This window comes from Ctenopharyngodon idella, chromosome 13, assembly GCF_019924925.1.
Source record: "Ctenopharyngodon idella isolate HZGC_01 chromosome 13, HZGC01, whole genome shotgun sequence".
NCBI classification, from domain to species: Eukaryota; Metazoa; Chordata; class Actinopteri; order Cypriniformes; family Xenocyprididae; genus Ctenopharyngodon; species Ctenopharyngodon idella.
Genome location: NC_067232.1, coordinates 16,224,573 through 16,239,174, shown reverse-complemented (window position 1 = coordinate 16,239,174; position 14,602 = coordinate 16,224,573). Strand labels below are relative to the sequence as shown.

Here is a 14,602-nt window from a genome sequence, read left to right as displayed (position 1 = left end):
TGAAACAGTCGTGTGTTTGTTTTAATGTCTGTATTCTGTTGTTTTTCAGCGTTCTACTCTGAACCTCGTCTGCAGTTCTCCATGTTAACTGATGGAGTCAACCTGCTAGTGACATCAGATGGGGGCTACCCTTCTCCTGAACTGCAGTGGCTGATGGAAAACTCAGACATCACTAACCAGGCACAAACACACATCATGCAGGACACACAAACTGGACTTTATATTGTGTCTAGTTGGATAAATCTCAAGGAGATCACCAACACCTTTCTCACTTTCATACTGCATAACAAAATTCTGGGTCAAAACATCAGGCGAGAGATCCTGCTGTACTCAGGTCATTCAAAATAGTCATCAATAACATTAAGTGTCTAAAACAAATGACCAGTTTCACACCACAGCTCTTTTAACTATAGCTTGCTCTCAGTAACCAGTTTAGGTCCAATAATGTACTCTGGACTTTAATTGGATTATAAATAACTGATTAAATATACAAGTTAATTTTTAAACAGACGTGCTGCTTGTTTACAGTATATGTTTTCCTGAAGCTGTTATTTATTTAAATTTTTAATTTCTTTATACAGATAAGAGTGAGAGACAAGGAGCATGTAGATGCCACGGATGCTTCCTGATCTTTGTTATTCTGCTGCTGCTGTTGATCGTGATGGGTTTATTGTTTGTGTTCATTACAAGCAGAAGAAGAGAACAAACCAAACTAAATGACTTTACTAATATGGGACTCAACTCTGAAACTCAAATTCTGAATGGAAAATTTCAGCAGTGTATAGGAGCATAACATCATAATGTGGTTTGACAGAGACATGGACTGTAACGAGAGATCACTGTTGGATATCTTCAAACTTTAATATGTTTAATGTTCATTTAATATGTTTAATATGTTCATTTTCATCAAACACACCAGCTTAACATCTGTAACACGGCTTGGATTTAGACACAGGATTGCTCCGAATTTGATTAGTAATTCTTTCTGTGAGACGTAATTTTCACAAATAGTGACAAGTGATTCTCTCTCTTTCAAAATGCGCAAATGGCTTCACAGAATCACATCGCATTTTTATAAGCGAGCAGCATGCTGCGATACAGGACTTTTGCTCATGTTTCGGGACAGAACTGTCACTTGCCTGTTCATGCCAGAGTTGCATCGTCAGTAAAGTTGCACGACTTCCCATTTGTATTTGATTAACTGAATGAACAATTTGAAATAAAAGACTACACAGATACATTTAATAAGGTGGTTCTAAAAATGCCCCTGAAAATCAATCCCAGGGTGCAAATGTGGCCCATGGATGGAAAGAAAAGTAGGCTACATCTGAGCCTCGTGTTCCTCAGGCAACATGGCATTTAACATTTAAATGGTTGCTCAGAATTCCTCTGGGTTGAGTGGCCCAGAAGATATATTATCTAAAAAATAAAGTTTCAATACAATTATTTTTCAAGTTCCTCAGAATTATTGTTCAGCTGTAAATTATGTTCTGGACTGCTGCTGAAGTAGCAGATGGGTGGCTCTGTCAAAAATACTGCTGGTCACTTTACTCATTTTTTCCACTCCATTTGGATCAAACCACTGGATTAAAGCAGCGCGTCCTGCGGAATTGTGTCAATTTGACGTTTGGCGGTGGCAGCACGTGCAGCGGTGTAGAGGGACAATGAGTGCCGGGGCAGTTTGTTTCTTCAGCTGCTTGTAGAAAAGCACAGAGATCTGCTCCAGTTAAGAAACCCTTATTATTATCCTTCTGCTTATTCTATCAGGTAACAATAATCCAGACCCTAAACTGGCACAACTTGACATGCGATCTATGTCAAAATAGCACTGAACTGCACCTGGATTGAGTCGATCACTAAACCAAAGTGTTTTGAACTGTCTGTAATTAAGTTACATCTTCCCAACGGTGTTGATTTTAGTAATGGGATGCTGTTGTCCACCATCGGCGTCTCATGAAGCCTTAACACTGCTGTCTGACTATATGAAAAAGTTTTCAGACAGTGACTTTGTATTGCTGGGAGACTTTTGGGACTGGTTAACGAAATCTTCAAATGCATTTAAGGACATCTGTGATGCACTGAATTTGTCACAATTAAATAACAATCCAACTCGGTTGAATTTAAAACATATGGATAAGTCTACATTGCTTGATATTATACTTACAAATTCCCGACAGAAGTATTCTTCAGTTGGAATATTTAGTAATGATGTCAGTGATCACTGCACAGTCGCCTGTGTTAGAAATTGTAAACTTCCTAAATGTAAACCTAAATTCATTTTTAGAAGAAATTATAAATATTGTAGTGAGCAAGCATTTTTACATGACCTGTACAATAGTAAAGTGTTCTATGAATGTGAAATGGCAGATGTTGATCTGGCATGGAATTATTTAGATAATCCATGGTTTAATAAATCTGTCTCTTCTTCCATTAGAGAAAGAAATATTGCTTGGGCCAAGGCTAAAAGAACTAATAAAGTTAGTGCTTGGGAGTGATATAGAGTGTTAAGGAATAAATGTACTAAAATTATAAAAAATGCAAAAAGTGAGTATTACCTTAACATGATAAATAAAATATTTTATAAAATTTAAAATTGCACTTTTTATTGAATTATCCAAAGCATTTGACTCTGTGGATCATGATCTTTTGCAAAGGCTTAAATGTGTAGGTTTTAGTAATACAGTGTTGAAGTGGTTTTCAAGTTATTTGACTGGAAAAACTCAGTGTGTGTCTATAGATCATTATATTTCTACCTCTAGTGAAAACAGGTGTTCCTCAAGGATCAATTCTGGGACCAATTTTATATTCTATTTATATAAATGAACTTGATGTAGGATTAAAGCCAGCAAATGTACACTTTTATGCAGATGATACTGTTATCTATACTCTGGCTCCATCTTTAAAAGTGGCAATGGACTAATTATAAATAGTATATATTCTGTATACAGAATGCTTTTAATTCATTTCAGCCTTCTCTTGGTAATCTAAAATTAGCGGTGAACACTAAAAAAAAAAAAAATACTTGATTTTCACATGCTCCAGATTATCACTTAATGATTTTATGATTAAAACTTCTGATGGTACTCAGCTTGAGAGGGTCTGTACTAGAGAGGGAGTACTAACTTAAATCTGTACCATCTCTTGTGTTGTTTAAAAACATTTTAAAGTCTGTTTCTATGGAACGGTGTAAATGTTTTAATAGCTAATTAGTATTTGCATTGGCTTTTAGATATGGGTGTTTTGTGTTGGTTTAATGTATGGTGTTATGTATTTCCTTGTAATCTTTGTCTTGTGCTGCCTATCTTGAACAGAGCTCCCTGGGAGAAGAGATATTGTATCTGTCACAGACCCGCCAGGCTCATCCATCAGCCAATCACAGCGCACTCCTTCACCCGAGTTCTAACCACGCACACCTGTTCCCATCACCACGCAATCACCACCAGACACTTAAGTACAGCACTCACCTCAGTTCACTGTCCGGTCTCCGTTGACACTAGGACTGCTACTCCCATGCACTTGCATCGAGAGGAATACTTACCTGCTCAACCTCAGAGATTCTCCTGGTCCCCGTGTAAAGTGCGCGCGCGCGCGCGTGTGTGTGTGTTTCTACCGTTCCTGTTTGGTCCATCCACCTCTGCTCCAGCCATCCGCCACGAGTCACTCATCTGCAACAAAGAAGGACAGTATTACCATTCCTATCTATCATCACAAATATTTACTTAATAGTCACTTACCTGGTCATCTGTTCATCCCACGCTGTTGTATCAATAAAGTCCCTCATCTTACTAACCTGTTGTCTCCCGCTCCTCTGTCCGTAACAGTATCTCAATGGGACCTTCCTGGCTGGCTAGCTAGCTAGCTAGCTAACTAACTAACTAGCTAACTAACTAACTAACGATTTTCTTTCTTTTAGCCACTAGGGGGAGGCATTTCCAAGGTTGTCATGTGTCTGATCTTGTATTCCTTATTAAGTTGCTCGTTCTTTCTGTTCATCAGTCCTCAAGCCTGTCCTTATGAGTACCTTTTTTTTTTTTTTTTTTTTTTTTTTTTTTTTAATGCAGTGTCTAACATCTTAATCGTGTCGTAAGTCTATACATTCGTGAAGTTTCATTGTCTGATCAGGTGTACTGAAACTCTAATCTACCTGCTCAGGATGCTGGGACACCGTAGTAGTGTACCATACTTATCTGGATGGAGTACTAACTTAAACCCTCAGTGGGACATTGTCATTTATAAATGATGCAAAGAAATTGCATTTAAAATACAATAATACATAATATATAATACATAGTGAATTGATCATATTCAACCAAATTTTTATTTTTTATTTTTTTAGTATTATCATATTACATCCCCTTCAGCCATGTGCCATGTGCTTGATATTTTTGGCAACAAGGAAGTGAAAAAGACATTAGCACATGTTAGGTCACGTGCTGTCAAGGCAGTGCCCCGTTAGTGGATACATATTTTCTATGTAGCTGGCACTATTGTTCAGCACTGGCAAGCAGTATAATAGCCTTGTCTGTTTTAGGTTGATGTTTGTAAGTTTTATAGAAGACAGAGGAAAAGCTGTACCTTTTCCAGAAAGTATGATGATAGTGACGGCAGTGCATCAGAAAATAAGGTCATATTAAGAAAGGAAGAAGCAGAAGATCAAGCAGTGAGGGTGATGGCAGAGATGAAGAGTATAAGTCATAGTTTGTTGCATTTTGGTACTTCATCCTATGCCAGTTTGGAAAATGTGATCCATACCAGAGGTCAGGAAAGATGCCACTGCCTATTGGCCTCACTACACTGACAAGCAGCTCCACAAATGATGACTAAACAAGTTAAAATCAAGTTACGTGTGGACAGTGTGGGGTACACTGAAAAAGAATCTTGCCTATGAAAGGAAGATTTGAGATTGGTCTGTATAGTTGCTCAATATGATGTTATCCTGATTGCTCTTTTTCAGGAGAGGCTTAACTATTGCAGTTTTTCAGGGAGTTTGGAAAAACTCAAGAAAGAACTGAGGCATTTAACACTTCTAGAAGATCTGCTTCTAAACAGTTAAACACTTTTTGTGAAGTGTGTCAAGGGCACAGGTTTTAAGGTGCTGTACTGTTTCTTCCAAAATTGTGCCATCAATTGCTTCGAAATCAGACATAGTAACTACTTTCTGAGGTTGTGGTTGGATTTGTCTGACCCCAGCGCAACTCAAGGATGTGCTGATCGTCTTTCTAATATTATTGATTTTCTCAGAGAAGAAGGAAGCAAACTCACTGCATTTGCTGTCTGAGAGTATTTCACTGGGAATCTGACTTGGGGGGTTTGTTAGTCTCTCTACAGTAGCAAAAAGAGGGCATGTGTTGTGTAGGGGAATTTTACAGTTAAAAACCCAAAAGACCAGATATGTTGAATAAAGACCTTGAGTCAAAGTTTAAAAAATTAATAAACTGAAGAGAATTTTACTGAAGAATAGTTTGCAGTTTCATCAGCAGAAGCCAGCTTCAAGTCTCACAAGGAGTTCGTAGGCCGCTCTGCGTACATTCACATTTCCATAACAATTATACTCTAACAGAGTCAACTAACTACGTCATTACTTCAGGTTGAATGATTCTGATTGGCTAAGAAAAATAGACAAATTTGGTAATCTTCCACACATGGACAGATAGTCAGAAGCATTTCTCCATTCGTCACGATGCTGACGAGGGGACTCTGGATTTAGGTACTGGATGTCCTTTTGGGTTCATGACATGGCGTCTGCTGGTCTCAAGCAGAGTGCCAGTTGTCCACCAGTACAAAGGACCTGCACAGAGCACTTACAGCGCACATACACAGATACACATGATTCACAGCTTCATCAAGGCTGAAGTTGGTCTGAGCTCTGCTCTGAGCAGGAAACTTTCCCAAAACATACTGATAACATGTTCTTTTCTCTCAGTGAGAGGTACAGACAATATTCAAAAATTATTTTCTAGTGGTTGAAAAGGAAAATAAATGCTTTAACATACGTTGAAGCCATTCAAATAATTTACCAGAAAGATAAATGTTGATTAATAACTTAAAAGATATATATTGAAGCGGCAGTGGATTCCAGAATCCACCCCTTCAGTTGTTTAAGTTGCTGTTTATAATGTTGTGAACAACAGTTAAGATGGCATTCCAGGGACCAGTTTACGACAGGGCCCCTCTCTAACTGCTGGTGTGTAAGAAGATGTGCCACACTGTGATTGGATCTTTGGTGAATGAACATAAACAAATGTTCAGCAACATCAGATAAGATGTTAGGACAACTACCAGACACCTCTTCCAGAGCAGGAAGGGGAACCTTCTGCACCCACCAAAACCAAGGAGAGGACTTCTCATTGGACGACACATTGACTCTAACCACCAAACTCATTCCTAAGATTTAGGCAAGGACTGCCATATAAATTCCTTCAGGACCCCCTGGATGGAGCAGCAGTGACTGAAATAAAGAGAGGCCACAGAGATCTATCTAAATCCATTCATACCTATGTTTGGAGGCCTTAATTTGATTGAAACTGCATCACATCCACTCCGTCTTCACGCAAAGCACAGTTTATGTTAATGGTCACTGACTGTTAAAACAACAGGTCATGGGACAGTCCTGTTAACAGATAAACAAATGCATGGACGATAATTTAATCATTTCGTATTGTGTTTGGTGTCTATCTGTTCCCTACGATGCCTTTAATAATTTGAAAGAGGTTTGGTAAAGAAATAATGCATGGGTAAAATGTTAAAGACACTATTTTAACACTGTACTTTATCCTATGCAAATGAGTTCCACACTAGGGTGGGCAACCTAATATTGTGTTGGCATTAAAAAACCGGGGTTGCTTCAGATAACAGTGGCCAATCACACTCCAGGATCGGCAAGGCGCCACATTTCAATCTCCTCATTAGAAAGGGATAAATATGTCCCCCGGGTAGACACACCCTTGTTCTGCGTTTCCAGCTCGACGGGGAAGGAGACATTAACAGACACCCCACGTCCTGAGTTTCTGACCTGACGAGGAAAGAGACTACAAGACGGTTAAGGTGAAGCTTTCGCGAGCAAAACCTTTTACATTGCTTTCAGCTGCACTCTAGCTGCAAAAAGGGCCCCAGCTTTGAGGGACTTCGTCTGACCCTCACGGCTCCTACAGCAGCGCAGCCCAGTCCGTAAATGACCTCTGCATTGGCAGACATTGCCTGTACCACACGGCTCCTCAGCGACGCAGCCAGCCTGCAAAGGAACCTGTGAAGATTCATCTGACCCAGCTGCCCAGTCCATCCTAAAGGACCCTCTTGGCGCAACCGAAGTTCAGCATCCTCCAGCCCAGGGTGGCACGACTACTGGATCGCAACTCCGCGCCCTCCCACTGCACGCAGCCTGCATCATCAGTGGAAGACGTCTCTGCTACCGGATTGATCACCCGACTGTGTGGAACGTAAATATAAACTTACCAAACCTCTTTCTAGAGACCTTGGCATTAGTTTATACATGCAGCATATGTTTTTCTAACCTGTTTAGATAACAGTTACTTGAGGTCAGCTTGTTACAAATAATAGGGATATTATTTGTTGAATGATAAATAAGCAATTATTTATCACCGTTTTACCAGAGCCATTAGGTGACTTCCATAAGAAGCACTCCCATACAATTCTCTTCCATTCTACATTCAGTTCAACAGCATTGCATTTATCCATTCCGTGTTTACTTCATTTATTTGTCTCTTTGATTTAATTCAGTATTTTTCTTTGATTATTATTTTACTATCTTTTAGAAGTGCATATTCATTATTTCATTATTAATCGTTGTGGTATTTACTCTTGCATGTCTATTGTTAATAAATTTCATTGATTTTTATTATAACTGTGTCTTTCTTGTGTTGATGATCAAAAACTCTACTAGTTGACCAGACTCTCACAAATCCTTCAGATAAATCAGTTGACCAACTCCCTCCAGTTTATATTAATTCTGAATTATTGAACAGCTCTTTTGGAGTGTTCTTAAATTGTTAAGATTAAATTCTTAACTGGTGCCTCGTATTACAAAAAGGGGCGAGGGGTCATCTGATACACTCATAACCACACCTTAAAGTGGCACGTGATCAAAAATCACTACGTCACCGGTGAATGGAGTAAAAATCACTACATCACAATGCCAGAAAAGATGTAAGAGAGTTTCTGGTTGTGAATCACAGAAAGTACAGTTCACATCTATACTTAATTTAAATTTTGACACAATGAAGGTTTTTACAGGTTAGTACCGATGAATAAGCTTAAAAGAAATCTCGGTAGCACTTTATTTTACAGTCCTATTCCCCATGTACTTACTATGATAGTAATTGTAATAACTAGGTGCTAACCCTGAACCTACCCCTAAACCTAACCTTAACCCATGTACTTACCTTATATTACCCAGTGCTTTCTTAGGTAAGTAAACTGTAAGTACATGTAAGTGCACGTACTGTAAAATAAAGTGCAACCGAAATCTCTTTGACCTTATTTACCAGTAGATACTGTTAGGAAGAGTCCAAACCTTCTTCCACAATATATTTCCACTATTGTTCCATCTTGAAACGACATGAGGAGTGGAAACCCAATCATTAAGAAAAAGAAAACGAATATCTCTGTTATTTTTTAATGTAGATTTAAAGCATATTCTGCCTACATACATGTCAGCCGGGTCTGGCACCAAATACAATGGCAAACTGTTTTGGAGTAACAGGAATATTATGATGAGAAAGAAACTCTTGGTAAGTATTTAAGTAATCATCCTCATTAAATAGCTGACTAACCCGATTGATTCCAATCTGTCTCTATGATATATAAACAATCGTGTGACGTATGACGTATGACGTAAAGTTTTCCGTGACTCCAGAGGCAAATACCAACAGTCACACCCTCTAGGCTAGCCTTTCATGTTGCTGTGAATCTGTAACTTTGTCCTTAAGCGATTTCATTGTTTTTATTAAATAATACAAGGACAACACAAAAACAAAGTTTTGTCCTCTTGTAGTTGTTTACCTGGTAATGTTAGTCCCATTTATTGCATTTTACATGAAGTTCTGTCCTTTGTCAACTGTATGAATACATGCTGTAGTCCAACCCTGTATCTCTACAATTACTGGCGCTTGACTTGTGTGTGTAACCACAGGTTTGGCTATACTTGTGGAGGACACAAATTTAATGAAACCGACATTTGAGGATAATTGAAGTGGTTCTTGTTATTTGAAAGGTTAACAAATCTGCATCATCATATCACCGTAACCTCTTTTAAGATAAAAAGGTGTGTGTGTGTGTGTGTGTGTGTGAGAGAGAGAGAGAGAGAGAGAGAGAGAGAGAGAGAGAGAGAGAGAGCAAGAATGAATTAAAGCAGTGATGTTCATTTTAAGACGTAGGCTAGTATATACATCGAGAGTTAATGATATGAACAAGATATAGCCTAGTTAGCAACATAACTGCATACATATGAACTACTTTTATTTAAAAAGAAATAAAAAGTAAGACAAAAAGTGTTAAAAGACAGCAACAATTACAGCGAGAAAGAATAACTATTTAACAGCAACACTTGCGAGTAGGCTACGTCCACGTCCGGATGCCTTCCTAAGTAAAATAAACCACCTTTAGTTTTTCTGACAAAAAAAAATAAAAATAAATAACATCACATGAATCATAATTCCAAAACTGCTGACACTGTTTACATGGTTAACAAGGTGTTTTGATTTAAAACTCGCTCAACCGCATTGCAGCAGAGGCGACACCCTGCATGCTAAATAAATACTGGAGTGGAGATATGTGGACTGACATCTCAAAGTTCATCAGGTGTGATCAGGATCGGATCTCTGCAGTTGATCTGCTCGGACGGCTTCCCCGACAAACCACAGAGCAGAGGACAGTCGAAGTTCATCTGGTGTGATTCAGGCACTAAGATTTACCTGCTACTAACAGCCGTGGATCGTGATATGAACCTGAAAGTGTTCTGCCTGTCTCTCCTTCTTTTTGAAGCCTCCTGTTTCAGTGAGTATACTTCTGATAAGTTATTGAAACTGTTACGAAAATGATCTTTATGAAGCCAGTCAAAAATTCATATTATCTGGCCAATATTAACTCTGCAAGTGGCAGAACTAGCTAGATCTATTAACGTTACTGGACTGATCAATCAAACTAAGGTGAGATTATTCAACATTCTGGTAACACTTTACAATAAGGTTCATTAGTTAAACATTAGTTAATGTATTAACTAACATGAACTAACCACGAACAATACATTTGTTACTGTATTTAATAATCTTTGTTAATATTAGTTAATGAAAATACAGTTATTTATTGTTTGTTCATGTTAGTTTACAGTGCATTAACTAATGTTAACAAGATTTTAATAATGTATTAGTAAATGTTGAAATTAACAACAAAGATTAATAAAGGCTGTATAAGTGCAGTTCATTATTAGTTCATGCTAACTAATGTACTTGTCTAATGTTAACTAATGAAACATTGTAAAGTTGTTATCATCTTACAGGGAAAATAAAGATTTTTCCCTCTTTCTTGTTGTTCCGGCGGTTTTGTAAAGTGTAGGTGCCATTAGGGCTTTTTATCACTTATGTTTAAAGGAAAAACTTTTATCTAGAAGTCAAATGTTGTTTCTTCAAAATAATCTCACCCATATTCCATTGGTTTCTCACCCGAGGCAAGAAAGAGCATTACAGCTTTTTAACACCTTGATCAGTACACTTAATGGCATAAAAAAAATCTGTAATAAATTGTGTGAAGTAATGTACAAAAATGCTATTTAAAGGGTTAGTTCACCCAAAAATGAAAATTCTGTCATTAATTACTCACCTTCATGCCGTTTTACACCCGTAAAACCATTAGTTCATCTTCGGAACACAAATTAAGATATTTTTGTTGAAATCCGATGGCTCCGTGAGGCGTGCATAGCCAGCAATGACATTTCCTCTCTCAGGATCCATTAATGTACTAAAAACATATTTAAATCAGTTCATGTGAGTACAGTGGTTTAATATTAATATTATAAAGCAACGAGAATATTTTTGGTGCGCCAAAAAAAAAAAAAAAAAAGACTTATTTAGTGATGGCCGATTTCAAAACACTGCTTCAGGAAGCTTTGGAGCACTTTACTACTACCTTTATGGATCTTGAGAGAGGAAATGTCATTGCTCCCTATGTAGGTGTCACTGAGCCATCGGATTTCAACAAAAATATCTTAATTTGCGTTCCAAAGATTAACGAAGGTCTTACGGGTGTAAAACGGCACGAGGGTGAGTAATTAATGACAGAATTTTCATTTTTGGGTGAACTAACCCTTTAATATATCAGAAAATATATTTTATATATCTTTTTTTTTTTTGTATTTTTTTTTTTAGAAGAGGAAATGTTGTGAAATACTTAGCGAAATGATCATCTCATCAACCATGAATGCAGCTTTCTGTAAATCATTTTGGCATGTCAAGATCTGCCAACAAAATCATACAGCAAGTAATGATTGATTGTGAAACTCAAATGCTGATATATTTTTTCTCCTTCTCTTTCTAGCTGAGTTTGAGATTACTGTGCCCAGAGGTCCTGTCACTGGGTTTTACGGAGAGGCGCTGATCCTCCCCTGCACCTTCCCTGTGGACTCGTGGGATCTGAGTAGCACCGTTATCACCTGGCAGCGTGGGCTGGACGTTGCTCACAGCTTCTACTACAGTCGGGACCAGCTCGACCGTCAGAATCCTCATTATGTGAACCGCACCAGCCTGTTCATCCAGGAGATGGCAGGAGGAAACGCATCACTCAAACTGGAGAGAGTCACTCTGCAGGACTCTGGTGTGTACACCTGCTCCATCAGCACAAACACCGGCAGCCAGAAGAAGAGCTTTAGAGTGAATATTGCAGGTAACAAAACATGGACTGATGTTCATAGAAAATCATGTGAATCAATCTCGAGGTCTCACAGTGTGATTGAAACAGTCGTGTGTTTGTTTTAATGTCTGTATTCTGTTGTTTTTCAGCGTTCTACTCTGAACCTCGTCTGCAGTTCTCCATGTTAACTGATGGAGTCAACCTGCTAGTGACATCAGATGGGGGCTACCCTTCTCCTGAACTGCAGTGGCTGATGGAAAACTCAGACATCACTAACCAGACACAAACACACCTCATGCAGGACACACAAACTGGACTTTACATTGTGTCTAGTTGGATAAATCTCACTGAAGTCACAAACTCCTCTCTGACATTCATACTGAACAACAAACCTCTGGGTCAAGACATCAGAAGAGAGATCCAGCTGTACTCAGGTGAGGACAGACAAAAACATAAGTACTTTAAAATGCTCTTAAATAATCAATAACATTCAAAAGACTAAAACTAATTATCAGTTTTAATTCTTTATACAGATAAGAGTGAGAGTCAAGGAGAGTCAGCGTACAGATGCCACGGATGCTTCATATTGATCCCTGTTATTCTGCTGCTGCTGATCGTGATGGGCTTATTGTTTGTGTTCATTATAAGCAGAAGAAGAGAACAAACCAAACTAAATTTCTTTACTAATATGGGACTCAACTCTGAAACCCAAATTCTGAATGGAAAATTTCAGCAGTGTATAGGAGCATAACATCATAATGTGGTTTGACAGAGACATGGACTGTAACGAGAGATCACTGTTGGATATCTTCAAACTTTAATATGTTTAATGTTCTTATTTTCATCAAACACACCAGCTTAACATCTGTAATACAGGACATACTTACTGCTTCGTTCAAGTCTGAAACTCATAATCTTAGTGGAAAAGTTTAGTATGTCCATAATGGTTATTCTGTTACAAAATCATTTCAACTAACAGTAATATTATTTATAAAACTTAGACTTTCTGTGATATGAAGACAATATAATTATATTTATTTTAACACTGTATTATATTTCCTAACCTTGGCAGCTTTTAACAAACAGTATATAGTTTATTAGTCACATGACACTGATTATTTACACTAGGTAACATTTCAATTCATCCCCTAGTGATCTGTGTAACAGATAATTGTAGTGTCTCTCTCAGCCGAAATGACCGAATCTACTTAGGTGCTAAACAGTCTTAACAGAACCAAAATGAATTCTAAATAGAATTTTTTACTCATAAAATGCATGGTTTTTTTTTTTTTTACAAATGCATTACAGTTATTTACTATTCGTGGATGTGGTTGAGTTTGTGCACTGAAACATTTCATTGTATCCATAAATACTCTGCCACTGGAAAAGCGTTTTCATTTTGACCTGATGGCAAGATGACACTGCAGTGAATCAAAAGTTTTTGTTACACTATTTATTGAATCTTGATGTAAAACGGAATTTAACAAACTGCTGTACACTAATGTATGTGTTTTTAGACTGAGGATTGGGATTTTTTAAAATTCTTTATAAATAAATTTGTTTTTCTACATTGTATTGAGATTTTCATTTGAGGTCTGTTTGAAACAGTTTACCGTGTTTACACTGTGTAAGAAAACTGTACAGTGATCAAGAAAAAATAAAATATATATTTGCAAAGTATTGAGTGTTTAACATTGTTTCACAAATCATGACTGTACTTGACAGTCTATATAAAACATTTTTTTCCAAAATGAAATCTGCTAGTTCTAACGGAAAACCACATAATCAGACGGAATTGTTGCAGGACCAACGGATATACGCACAACCAGTTCTTTCACATTTACAAGCATTACAGTCCTATTGACATTACAACACACAAAAAGGTCAGTGTGGGTGAGGACCACAATATATCTTTGATATTGTCATGATGTATGAATAAACGTCGTTCCATCGGAATGAAAATATTTAGTCTGACTTTTCCCTGAAGTCTTGAAATGTCATTGTACAAGACCAAACATGTGCTAGACCCATGATAACATTACACACAGCAGAGATCCAGTTTTCTCACAAGACCCTGCTCCACCAGTTCATCAGATCCAGCTGGAAACTCTTAATCGTTTGAAGAGACGTCAACTAACAGGAAATCCAAACCCCCATTTTTATTTTCAGAAGAATTTACATCTTCCTTATTCTTTTCTTCTGAGACACATTATGGAGTTTCCAGTCACCCAGTGCAGATTCATTTATTTTGGAATGCTGCTCCATGGTTTCATTGAACATCATAACGGATGTCTTCATGGAACTTCCCATTCTCTGAACTGTCTTTGGCCAATAACTCAGACCCTTATTCATATCCTGCATCTTCCTCTTTCCAGTCCAGTCCAAGGATTCAACATCAAACGGCTCCGTGGCGTCTAAATCCGGCCTTTCAGATCCCACAAAGCTTTTACTGATAGTATCAAAATCTCCACATCCCCATGTTTCTCTTCCTCCATCTCTTTCCTTTCCTCCTCTATGAGTTCCACTGTGCTGGTGCGAAACAGCTTATCATGGGCCTCTTCAGAAGATATCAGGGTAACAGAGGCAACAAAGTCCTCATGTGTGTAGGACCTCTGGGGCTCTTTGGCCAGTTTGGCTTCAAACCAGATGGTGTCATCATTTCTATTAGCCCTGAGAGTGCTGTTTAAAGTTGAGGAAGCCATAGATGTGTCAGAGAAGAGCACTTGATCACTGCTTATGAACC

General features: G+C 38.0%; 3 protein-coding genes and 1 long non-coding RNA gene across 6 annotated transcripts in view; 2 read left to right on the top strand and 2 right to left on the bottom strand.

The window, feature by feature from the left end:
- The window catches only part of LOC127524616 (CD276 antigen-like), a 17,520-nt gene extending 14,927 nt beyond the window's left edge, over positions 1–2,593 (top strand). For 2 of the 3 annotated variants that reach the window (XR_007933109.1, XR_007933107.1), the window contains one exon: positions 1,250–2,593. The gene's annotated coding sequence lies outside the window, so the exon portion shown is untranslated. The remainder of the gene's footprint in view (positions 1–1,249) is intronic. The other variant, XR_007933108.1, reaches the window with a different exon arrangement.
- LOC127524620 (uncharacterized) overlaps positions 1–10,017 on the bottom strand; it is a 25,405-nt gene extending 15,388 nt beyond the window's left edge. Inside the window, exon 1 of the long non-coding RNA XR_007933113.1 lies at positions 9,963–10,017. This is a non-coding gene — a long non-coding RNA (uncharacterized LOC127524620). The remainder of the gene's footprint in view (positions 1–9,962) is intronic.
- LOC127524617 (CD276 antigen-like) lies at positions 9,817–13,539 on the top strand. Its single transcript, XM_051916285.1, has 4 exons — positions 9,817–10,011; positions 11,548–11,892; positions 12,009–12,293; positions 12,393–13,539. The coding sequence occupies exons 1-4, from the start codon at positions 9,957–9,959 to the stop codon at positions 12,608–12,610; spliced, it is 903 nt and encodes a 300-aa protein (XP_051772245.1). The 5' UTR covers positions 9,817–9,956; the 3' UTR covers positions 12,611–13,539.
- Positions 13,507–14,602, bottom strand: part of si:ch211-67f13.7 (uncharacterized protein LOC565426 homolog) — a 69,151-nt gene continuing 68,055 nt past the window's right edge. Inside the window, exon 8 of the mRNA XM_051916279.1 lies at positions 13,507–14,602. Within this exon, the coding sequence (XP_051772239.1) occupies positions 14,274–14,602 (329 nt within the window). The 3' untranslated portion in view covers positions 13,507–14,273.